Here is a 12,784-nt window from a genome sequence, read left to right on the forward strand (position 1 = left end):
TTTCATCCTTTAAATGAAAGATATTGATCACTTAAATATGTGGCAGGAGGTTTCCAATTTTTTTGGTAATTAAACGCAACTCTAGTAGAAAGGGGATGAAAAAAATACATAAAAATGACCTATCACATGCTGTTCTTTCTCTTTGATAACAAGTTAAAAAATTGAAATATGATTAATAAATACCAGATTTTGAAATGGCCTAGCACCTTTAATTTTAAAGATATCGAACTGCGGTTTCCGGTTTCTATCATAACTTTTTATACTCTTTAAAACTGTGTACATGAAAATGGGGGTCAACAGCAAACGCTTACTTTTGGACGCGCTACTGCCGCCTACGCGATCAGGAATCTAAAATCAAGTCACATATTCTGAAACTAAAGGTGACGGGCAACAAATTTTTCCTCCACCATTTTTTTTGCTCAGATCAACCGTTTAAGCATGAAATGCATTTGAGCCGTCTTAAAATGAACACCCTGTTATATAGTTTCATTTTTTTTTTAATTGCTTAAAGTGATTCAAATTTGTTGCTTTTTTCGTGTGTAATGAAAAATATTTCCAGTTCGCTGTACAGTTCCTTTGAATGTCATCAAGCTTCAAAAGAGCGATTCGTATTGGGAACTTAACTTTTTAGTGGCTTACTTTGAGAACAACCACTTTACAATTAATTGTCTTTGTGTTTGTTTTATAATAATTGTTCTAATTGCTGATATATTTTTGAATTTTAATTTTGTTTCCCTTCAACTAAACTGCCGATTATAGCAGTTTAGATAAGTTTATGAATTTCGAATTAACGTGAACTTTTAATGGACATGGCATTTGACCATAACCGAAACAAAATTAGATCACCATTTGGCAATTTAAATTTGACATTTGTGATATTGAGAAAATATTTGTTATGGTATTGATTTGGAAACAGTTGGATAGTTATCCCTATCAGTCATGCTATTATTGCATTTTCTATTTAATTGATTGATTGATTGATTGACACAGTTTCCAGTACTCAAATATCCCATCCAACCCATTTGTGGTATGAATTGAGCAGAATGTGGTGTTTTGCTTTTGCAAAATCAATCAATCAATCATTTCGTCAGTTAATAATAGTTCTATTATTAGGAGTGTTTCATGCGGTGCCTTTATCATGGACTGAATTCATGCTGAATTGTTAGTTATTTGTGTATAGAAAATAATTATTAAATTTCGGTTATTTTGTTTATAAGTTGCTCTACCTAGTATAAGAGGAAGCTCTACGATTGAGTTAAACTTTAAAAAAATTAAGTTTTACCCGGTAATTTCCTGTTTTTTTTAGGGGGGGGGGAATTATTGTTTCCCGCAAAAAAAGCTGTTTTTATAGATTTGTATGTGCATATGTCTGTCCGTGTGAGTGGAATGGAGTGCGGTTCAGCTTAGCTCAAAAAGGATACCTAGCTTAGATTCCGCGACGTTTTTTGGACAATATCAGTCAAATTAGGAAGGATATTCTATTGCATAGATTTATCAGTTTTGTAAACTTTTTCTCGAAAATGGCTTCTATGTTTTTTTTTAAAAAAAACTTGGCATTCTTATTGCGCTCTCAACAATTCTACCACATTAAATTTTTAAAAATATTCTACCCAGCGAAGGAAATTGTCATTTCCTTCTAAATTCTAAATTACCATTTGGATTGATCACTTTTTAAATGAACCGTTCACAGCGCAAATCGATTAAGTTCATCTTTTTGAAATATCTTAAATTTTAAGTGTCAAAGCACTTGGTTCCAGACATTACTTTTTAAATTTATAATAAATTTCCTAAATAATAAAGATTAACACCATTAAAGGACCAAAATTGGCCATTAAATAATAAATAACATATTTCAGAAGTCATTTTGATTAACTCCGTTGCTCCAATGTAAATCGTTGCAATAATTCAACTCAAATTCATGTAGTAGGCGCTGAATGATAACAGTAAATTCATTTGAATTTATATTATAAACAGGAATTTTTGAAAAACAATGTACATTATTTCATCGCATTTCTCCACATTTTGGTGTTTTATGGAGTTAATCGGGTTGTGCACTGAATATTACTTACGAATGACGTAGTTACAAACATACCAAAATACAAAGGAAGTATAATTAAATATATTGTGGTAAAACAGGAAATCATGAGAGTGTTCAAATAAGATTTTAAATTTACTGAAGTTATAAATATATCAGCTAAATGAAGAGGTATTTGATAAATAACTTCAGATTTAATCTTATCTTATTCAGCTTTCCTTTTTTTTATCATAATTGCAACATCTTTGAAGTTAAATGACGGCGTTTAAATTTATTGTCTTATTTTTAATGATAGTAATAACAAAAATAGGCCTATGTATAGTACATCACAATTTGTATGAACCATAAATACGTATCTTTAGTAATTTATTAATAACTTGTGTACTTCAGCCCAGATATTGTAATTCTGTTAGTATTGTCTTTGTTGTTTTATTTACTCGTATTTGATTGAATTGTTGGCTTCTACAATTGTTTTCGTGTTTACGAGCCCCCCAAAAAACTATTATTTCCGGCGTAAACGCAATTTATATAACTTGAGAGAGGATTAGTACCATGCTGCTGCCACAATCACATCCAGAACTACAGTCCTGTGAAAAAGTATAAACTCACTAGATAAAATTGAAATATTTTTAAATCTGTACAACAATACTATTATTTAAACTGTATTGCATTTTAATACTACGTCAGAAAGCACTCAAAGGTCATTATTCTAGTTGATAATCTAACAATAAGAAAACCGTATCATGTAAACATATTTTATGTACGCTGAAGCTGTGAATAAATATAAACTCAATGTTTTGATCAAGGTTTATTTTTAACTTAATTTTATGTTTTTGAAAGAATATCAATTCAGTTCACCTTTTTATACAAAAAAGTAAGTATTCGTGTTGATTTTCTTAATTTAAAATATGCCGGGCGGGATTCAATTATGTGAAACTGAGCCACAAAGAATAATCGTCTTAAAAAGAGTCGGCATGACAAAGGCAAATCGCTAGTGATCCAAACCGCTCCACCAATGTGTGATTAAAAACTATTTAAAGTTAGGCCAAGAAAATTGTGGAAAAAATAAAAGAACTGGAAGGCCTCCAAGATTTTCCAGTTATGTGAAACGCGCCGTTTTAAGAGAAATTTCAAAAACTGGTGCTTCTTCTGCTCCAATTGTAAAGCGATTCAACCTAGGGTGCGATGCTAGCTTATTAAGGAAGTGGATAGCTTAAACCAAGTATTTAAAATATCGTAAAATTACAAGAAAACTGCCGCTCAAAAAATATAATTTAAAACGGCGCTTGCACTTTGCTGAAAAACAGATCCAGGAAAGCGAAATTTGGTCTAGGGTGATTTTCAGTGACGAAAAAATGTTTAATCTTGATGGCCACGACGGTTTCAACTGTTACTGGCACGACATAAGAAAGGGGGAAAAAAATTCTCTCGAAGGTCACATTGGGTTGGTGGAGTGATGGTTTGGGCTGCTTTCAATGAAAAGGGCAAGTCTCAAATTGCATTCATCACAGGCAAAATGAATGCAGTTAGTTATCAAAAAGTGTTGGAAGAATTCCTTTTACCTTTTATTACATAACTGCAGAGGAAGAGATCATTTTCCAACAAGATAATGCACCGATTCACAAAGCAAGGACCACAAAACAGTGGTTTGAGGATTTCGGGCCCAATATTTTGAAGTGGTCGGCTGTTATTCCAGATGTGAGGGCTCATGGCAAGCGAGGTCTATGACTTTCAGAAGCCAGAGATCCAAAATGTCAAAGAACTCAAAGAAAGGATCACAAAAGCTTGGGAAAACTTCCCCTAGGACATTTTGATAAAGTTAGTAATAAGTGTTCCTAGAAGGATGTTGGAGGTAATTAAAAAACGTGGGGAAAGATCTAATTATTAAAAGGTATTCTCACTTAAAACATTTTGAGTTTATAATTTTTCACATCTGCTTTTACTATTTTGTTACATTTTCTAGCTAATCTAGGCAATGTATTCTGACTAACAATAAATCATGCAAACTATATTTCAAAGTATTATATTTTGTTAAATACATTCAGAATAGAAGCTTAAAAACAGTTAGAAAAGATTTTTTCATCTTGAGTTTATACTTTTTCACAGGACTGTATTGCATTTATTTTGTAAATATTAGATAAAAAATTTATTAAATTGAATTTGAACATTTGGTTCGAACCCTCTTATATTGCTTGTGCTTCCAAATTTGCTTCAAATTCCGAATGTTTCGAGTTATATTTAATTTAAATCACCGAAGAAGAGATCTACCGGTCGATCCCTCTCCCAGAACTATCTTTAATAGAAGTTTTGGGTTATTATTTTATTATTTTTTAATTAGCAGTCGCCAAATTTATGTTACTATAATCGCTATACAAAGTTTGAATAATTCTTAGTGGGGCAAGGGCCATATGTGACAAAATTTAAAAAAAACTTTAAAATAGATTCAGAATAAGTGGTACTTCCAGTTGCCCGAAACCTTATTACGTCATCCTTTGGTGGTAAGAATTGTATTTGGCCATTACGTAAGCGCCATTACCAGCGGTGCGAATAACCACCATCCGGTCATGGCGAGAAACCTAATGATTGTGAGGGGATCCCTTAGATAGAACAAATGAATCCATATCAATAGTGAATACAGTCGAGCCTCCCATAAAGGACACTCTCACTAGCGACTACCTCCATTTAAGGACAGTTTTTGGATTTCCCCGTTTTACCACTATACACTTTCTATATAAAAGAACCTCCGTCTAACGGACACTCTACATAGCGGCCGCGGACATTTTGATTTTGGGGAACGGATTAAATGTTCGACCACCTTATTATTAAAAGTTCGTTTGACACGGTAATAAAAAGAATTACCCCCTCTCAATAAGTTTTTCCTAAAGTTTCCTATATAAGCTCCATACATCTTGTACCATTTTAATCATTTTTCAATATAACTTTGGACGAACAATATTATTTTTTCCGATATTTCTCTCAAATGATAGCGGTTAACTCTAGAAGAGAAAATGAATGAGTTAGAAGATTTTGCAAAAACCAAATCGAGCCATCGTTATCTTGCCGAAAGGGTTGTTCTATTTTACTAATAATAGATGATAGTATGATGATAATTTTACCATAAATTATTATTGTTATGAATAAATGTGATGATTATTATAAAAATTGTTATAAAAATTATTAAATAAGTCAATAATATGTAGTTTTTGGATAATTACTAAAAATTTGATGCATATCATATAGCTAAATAATTATGCAATTATGTACGTTATTAAATCTGTTAATAATAAACAATTTTTAAATAGATGTTTGGGAAAAAACCCATATTTTTCCATTATGAAACTTGCCTACCTCCTTCTAACGGCCACCTCCAAATAGCGGCCACTTTGCTTTCCCCCGCCAGTGCCCGTTATTGAGAGGTTCGTCTGTATACAATATTGGTTTTAGTGAAAATATTATATTAAGGATTCAAAAAGGTGAGGAATCGGTCCAAATAAAATAACAACAACTCCGTCTTTTTGCCAACGTTTCAATGCATAGCCACGCCCTGAAGAAGACAATATCTTTGCGGAAACGTTAGCAAAAAGACGAGTTTTTTTTTTTTATTTGGACCGATTCCTCGCCAATTTTGAATCCTTAATATCATATCAATAGTTTGAATTCAAATTATATTTATTGATTTGGTTACTAACACGTATATTGCTGTACCTTGTTTTCAAAAATCACTGTGATAACAAAAGACATTTATTCATGTTGAAATATTACAAAATTAAATGGCGATTTCAAGATAAGATAAAATTAGAGTGGAGAATTACTGTGGGATTTATAACGTAGTATTGATGAGATTGAAGTGTATTCGTGCTGGTAATAAGGAATTATTGTAACAGTACTGTAATCGGCTTCCAGAAAGAGAGAGAGAGAGAGAGGAGAACAGAGAGCCGGTCTAGCTGCCGAAGAGAAGTAACCTGGTTGCTTTATTCTATAGCAGAGTGTTTCTGGTAGCCGTGCTATATAAGATAGAATGAGAAAACCATAGCGCGCCTATGCCTATTCTTCAGCCGCAGAGAGACCTTTAAAGCCGCAATGCCTCCCTCTGCCCGCTCCAGGGCATTCACCGTGCTGATCTTATTCTATCTTCCCCCAGTAGAGAGTATTGTAAAATTTCTGCCTGTTTTCCCTCTTCTACCTGCAACAATATGAATTCGTACATATTATTACATATCTGTAGACTTACTATTCTGTCAGTCTGTATCCTTAGATGTGATTTATTTATGGAAGTATTATTTATCCTCCGTTGCTGGTTGAGAATAGTACCGCCTATATGCGAGTAGAATGCTTATATTTCTTCTCTTTTGGAATATTTGCGAATAAAACAAGATCTGAATTATGTTTTGGTTCCCAATTATGGAGGTGAATATCCACATTTCACTCCAAACTTTACCTACCCCATAATCCTTTAATCAGCAACCTGTCCTGCATTAACCTCCCGTCCAATCCTCCTCGCAGACTGAGGTGCCGATGGCATAACGATCACATGATCGAGAGATAAACAAGGCCATCCTTCGTATTCAATCCATTCGGTATTTTTACATTTAACCGACTTATGATCGTCATCGTTGGATTGCCTTCATTCACGCAATTCCAGTGATTTTATTTTATTTACTTATTTATTTATTATTTTACTTTGTTTTTACTATACATATAACTGTTCATTATTTTTGGTGACTGATTCATAGTTTCAATAGGATGAAGAAATAACTGCCAGTTACAGTCATGTTATATTTTCTTATTATACCGAGCTTTCGACGTAGGGACTAGGTCATCTTCAGGGCTAATTTACAATGTAATATTTTACATAATTAAAGGGTTGGTGTGTCTTCTGACTAGTCACTCATGGACTAGTCCCTAGGTCGAAAGCTCGGCATAATAAAAATATATCATGACTGAAAATGGTAGTTATTTTTTCATCCTATTTAAACGTATAACTTGGCGCCACAGTAGCTGAGCGGTTAGAGGCGAGACCTGCAAAGCTAACATGCATTGTGGTACTGGGTTCGATTCCCGGTCTGTAGGCCTTGGATTTTATTTAATGGTTAATATGAGAAATTTACAGTAAAGTATGTCCGTCCAAGACACCTAATTGGTAGTTGGACGTTAAGCCCCGCCTGGAAAAAATAGGCGATTACTTTACTTTTACATATAACTTAATTTTATTTTTTTCTATTTCACATTTATGTTGTACTTATAGTATGTTACCATATTTGCTTGTTGCGTCTATGTATTACGGAGTTGCGAATTAAACAATAAAGGAAAAAAAAATATGCAAAAGATCTTAACAAGTTATTTTTTTAATAATTGTCCTAACTAAATTCTTTACTTCAACTTCTATTTTCTGTTACAGGTAAGTCGCTAAATTTCGTCTAAATTTTTGAGGCCATTAACTGTTGTAAGTGCAGCCTATTTACGTTTATTTTACATTAAAAGGAATACGAGAATCTCAATCTAAAGAATTTAAATACTTAAATATTATTTATGCTTAAGAGTTGCGTTGTTTAACCGCGAAAGTGATAATTAATTTAGGATCTGTGTTAGAAAGATAGGGTTGTTCTAAGTTGTTCTAAAGTAGGAGCGTAGAGGAGATGTACATGCCATGAGTGGAGTATAGGAGTATAATATTTTGGTGAACGGCTAACGAAGATCTAGAAAGAGGATTTACTTTGGACTGCTTATGGTCAGAGAGGATTTAGAGAAGGTTTAAGCTTGATAAAAGTTGCAATACATTAGGCCGTGATGGCGACAACTGGGAGCAGGGATTTCCTGGAAATGAACAGGATTGGGAGGTTGCGAATCCGTTGTGCTGGGTAATTTAGATAGCTTGTGGTCATCAGCAGCCAACTTAGATTGGATTCAATATGTAGCATCGATTGCAGAATCTTGGAGTCGCACGTCTTTTTTTTTTGAGAGAGCGTTCAAAATTTTCTTTAAAAGACTTCTTCCTTATTGCAGTTTCCTTTAATGTTATATTAGCCGGAAGTATTCATGTAACGATGAAAGGAGAAAATTTCTATTTACTCAGTTCTCTAAAAATATTATTTACTTATCTAGCGAAGTTATGGAATATTAATTATTAATAATCTACAAGCAAGTGCGGATACTGCGGAAATTATAGTTATCTTAAGTCTGAATGAATGAACTATACTACTGTTCTTGTAAGTTTTTAATTTTATCTCTCCTTATAATTCATTCATGCTATCTACCACCACTTCCTTTTATAGTTTCCTTCATTATCTTATTTCCTCTCCTTTGGTAGATATTTACATACTCTGTTAAATTAATTTTAGAATCATTAAAAGTTATTTAACACTTTGTTAGTAGATAATAAATGAATTGGCTCTCTCTCTCTTTCTCTTTTTTGGCGAATTTCCGATACTCTTGGCCAACATGTCGGCCATAATAAAGAGGGAATTTAATTTAAAATATATAAATTTAATAATTAACCTCTAAAAGCTATGGAATTTAATCTAAGTCCGAAATATTTGCCATGAATACTACATTTTAGCTCGATCAATATCACTTTTTTCTAATAAATAACGCTTTTAGAGGAATTGCTATTTATACACTAGCTTACAAAGTAATTTCGGACTCTGGAACATGGTCTAGAGTTTTTTTCGAATTATTTAATATATTATTATTTAATTAATTCATTTATTTTATTGCTTTAAAGTCACTTTCAATCAGTTGTAGACGAAAACAGGTAGCAAACATAATTTATTGCAAATTCTCTTATTGACACATTAGATTTAGGTATTTAAGATAGTGGCTGTATCCAATATAATCTCAGGAAAATTTTGCACTTTTCCTTTTGTATGGTTGGTGGTTTCCGGAAATCGAATAAAACGATTGCCCATATCAGATTAATCTGAACTTATGCTATTAATCTAACGTTACGTCAACGTTAACGGCCAAATATCACTGCGGGTTGCCCCACAGTGGATGGTCCCAGCGCCCGGTGCAATCCTGTGAACAAAATAAAAGGAAACGTTCTCTATTACATCCTGTCTGATTGTAATTGAATCGCTTAGCTCACTAGACAAGATCTTTGGCACTTTTTAAAAAAAAATTATTTAGTACTTTTCACACTGTATATACATATTATATACAATAAGTAAATAGCAATATATACGATAAATGAATGCGTGAAAGGCAGGAGGAGAGAAACTACCCAGCGGTAGCACTCTCTGCAGGATATAATGATCTTTAGGTATTCAGAAGTCGCGGGGCCACTGGCGATTCAGTCGGCGAGTTGGATTGTTAGGAATGTCAGAGGTAGCGAGAGACAGTACAAGAGGATTAGAGCTAGTCGAGAGAGTAGTATGGAATTTTCGATATTTAGTCTTGGCGAGTTGGTCTATGAAGGGAATGTTGAGGCCGTTGTGAAGAGTGAGGTTAGTCACCATAGAAAGGAGCGTCAGCTATTTGTCTCAGGAGTTTTGACTGAAATGTTTGTACTGTCCGTATTTTTGTAGGTTTGGCTGAACCCCACTGCTCTTGTCCGTAAGTCCACATAGGTTTGAGGATAGTGTTGTATATTAAGCGTTTGAGTTCTATGGGCAATTTGGAGCGTCGTCCAAGTAGTCTGTTAAGAAATTCCGCTACGTTTTGTCATAGCTTGTCTTTTAAGTCTTTTTTGTGGGTTCCATGCGAGTCGTTGGCCTATAAAGAGCCCAAGGTAGCGCACCAGATCTGTGCCAAGAAAGAGGATTGCTGTTAAAGAGAACAAGTATACGTAAACGTGGCATGCTGGCATTTCTGTTGTGGGTTCATCTTCGGGCACTTAGAGACCAGAAGATAATACTTTAAAAACCCTAGGGTGAGAAAACGCTGGATTTTTGCAAATATAAATAGGTTTTTCGAATAGGGCTAAAGATCCACGTAATCAACCGCTTTTGGATGCTACGTCAAGGAAGTGGGACCCACCCCAAATTGAGCTAATCATACATTATTAGTCGTAGATACAGGCTTCTGTGAAGTTACTATAATATTATTGCCACGTGCTTATTCATTTATTTTTAATTTAAATAAATCAGTAGATGGACTTAGTGGCTGCCAGCCTTGTCTAGGACCAATAGTTGTGATTTCCATTGATTTCTTGACAGAATATTCTACCCAAGATAAAATTTTAAGGAATAGTGTTGTATATAGAGGTCCTACTTTTAGTATTTTTCGTTTGTTAGTCTGTATAATACAACGTTTGGTTTGAAGATTGCGTGAAAGAAAGTTGCAATTTAGGTTACATTTCTTATACAGGCTGCTACAAACTGTTCTCCTCTATATTTTATTGTAATTTCAATTTGCGGAAGTACATTCACTTTTTCAGAATATTCTAAAAATTGTGGGTTTTGTAAATTTCGTTCAGGAATAATATTGCTGTATTATATTACAGAGATATTTATAAATCTTTGTCGCTCTTGTAGTTCTTCTTTAAACAATCTTCTCACACAAGATTGTCTCCCCTCTCCCAATTCTGTTACCTCACAAAAAAAAATTCATTCTTAAGGAATGAAAAATAGAGGTGGCCATTCATTAATCTCTCTTCGCTCTTGTTTTTATGAATCACGCCATGAACCCATTATTTTGATCTTCTCCTCAGCTCTCCCTTCTAGGAGACCTTGACATGGGACCACAATGAGCTGACGAAATCAGTTTACTTCTTTACCTCACTTCCGTTGCCTTTTTTGTTTGTGTCTTTATTTTTCACTTTCTCTTTACCAACAGAGTGGGAGATGTAGAATTGTGAGCTTGTTACAGTTCTGTGTTTTCCTCAAAGCAGAAATAGTTTTTTCTTAGTAATTTTTGGTGTGAAATATGCAAATATCGTTAACACATCTAAGTAAATATTTTGAAAATTGAATACAAATATATATATATATTTTTTTTTACTTAACCGTCAAAATCTTGTCTTTATTATTTAGAACGAATTGTTGTAATAGGTTTTCACCGGAAATTTCGATTTTGTGATCTCCTCTTTAAGGGAAAAGTGATTTTAACGAATTACTCAACATATTAGTGTGTTTTAGTGCGTTGTTATTCGAAAAAAAAAAAAAACTAAAAAAATATAAAGAAAATGCGGAAACGGCAAATTTGATAATTCCTTTAGGTGCCGGAGTCGGTGGCTCTTGATAATAAGGCTTCGATCTAAATCTCGAAACGAGAAAAAACAGATTTTTTTTTCACTTTTACTGGAGATTTGATGTTTCTTCGATTTTCTTTGTACTATCATATTAATTACACAATTCTATTAAATATTTTACTAAATGAAACTTCGTGAACATAAGTGGTTGGACTTACCTTTAAGTAACGTCAGTATAATTCCCTCCGGCCTAATCACCTACTTACTGAATTCCAAGTTGAAGAAATTTTATTGTTTAAAAATTGTTTTGACAATTTACTATATAAACTTCGTATTTACTACACATTTCCTCGCGGGAATCCCGAAATGCTAATCGCTGAGCTAATCTCTTCCCTCTTTAAAGCCTTAAGTATTAAAACTATCCGGTAGGACAAGTTGTATAAGGGTTGATCGTCAAAAAGCTGCACGAAAAAGTGTAACGTTGAAAAACACCCAACTTTGACAATTTTTTTCTCTTTTTCTATAAAAGATAAAATTCCCAAATCTTCTTTAAATCATAGGGCAAATCCTACTTTATAACTGTAATTTTTTTTTGTAACAACCCAGATCTTACAGATAGCATCTTATTAATTTTAATGGTACTATAATGAAGTAACTATGGCAAATTTTTTATTCATTCACTTTATAATGTAAAAATTAAGTGCACAGCCCATAAATTCCCGTAGGGTGACACTTGTGCATCCAGCTTCCTTTATGATGCAATCCCACAGGTTTCTAGTACAGTATTCAATGCATTTTCAATATAAAATAGGAACACAGTACACTTATAGTATATACAAGGCTATCTTTCTTCGAAGATATCTTTGACACAGTGAGTAAACCCTTTTAATTCCAAGTTCCTCCATTGTTTCTGGGGTAGGGTACCCTAAGTAAGGTCTATAACCCTATCCTGTAAATCCTCAATACCACTAGAAACCCTCAATTGAAAAATTGAGGAGGCTAGGGGGCTGCAATGACAAGAAAGAATGCACCACAAATACTGTGGTAATTCGCGGCTGAAATGTCTCCATTTGGACTGGATATTTCCATACCATGGGGGCACCATTGCATAATCACTAAGTTAATTAACTTTTAGAAAAATAGATTTTTTTGCTCGTTAAATATATTTCTTTTTTATCAGCAAGTGTTGAAATTGGAATTACCTAAAAAAAAGATAATAATAACTGTCTTTATCCTTGAATTATTGTTATTTTAGACGTATGCACAATCATCGGCTTTCTACTTACGTTTGTCTGGTGAGAATGTTGTGACCTTGTGTGTGTATTCATTCACTAATTCATGCGCTAACGCTGTACACTCTGGTCTGTCCAGATTTTCTACTTAATGGAATCAATTATGCATATTCACCTGTAACTACTAACTGGTGAATGCACTTTTGGCGCTAGAATGCATGAAGTAGCGGACGGTGATGATGGTCAGCACACTGTAGTTCGTGAAATATATGTTCGCTTCCCCTGTTCGCCGCAGTGACGTTGCATTTATTTTTTTCTTACGATTCTGCGTATCCCCAGATAGTTACTTGCAGCACTGTCTTTCCTTATCAAAGAGAAGCTAGCAAATTT

At 33.7% G+C, this 12,784-nt stretch overlaps 2 protein-coding genes across 3 annotated transcripts in view; both read left to right on the forward strand.

The window, feature by feature from the left end:
• The window catches only part of LOC141454479 (centaurin-gamma-1A-like), a 120,248-nt gene that overhangs the window by 15,941 nt on the left and 91,523 nt on the right, over nt 1-12,784 (forward strand). The window contains exon 2 of one of the 2 annotated variants that reach the window (XM_074128739.1): nt 7,434-7,655. The exons of the other annotated variant lie outside the window; for it this stretch is intronic. Coding sequence (XP_073984840.1) covers nt 7,434-7,456 — 23 coding nt within the window. The 3' untranslated portion in view covers nt 7,457-7,655. Of the gene's footprint in view, nt 1-7,433; nt 7,656-12,784 lie in introns of those variants that run through there. 2 annotated transcript variants of the gene reach the window in all.
• The window catches only part of LOC141454476 (centaurin-gamma-1A-like), a 215,356-nt gene that overhangs the window by 7,088 nt on the left and 195,484 nt on the right, over nt 1-12,784 (forward strand). The window lies entirely within an intron of this gene.

This window comes from Rhodnius prolixus, unplaced genomic scaffold, assembly GCF_049639745.1.
Source record: "Rhodnius prolixus isolate KJV_2025 unplaced genomic scaffold, Rpr scaffold_9, whole genome shotgun sequence".
Classification (NCBI taxonomy): Eukaryota; Metazoa; Arthropoda; class Insecta; order Hemiptera; family Reduviidae; genus Rhodnius; species Rhodnius prolixus.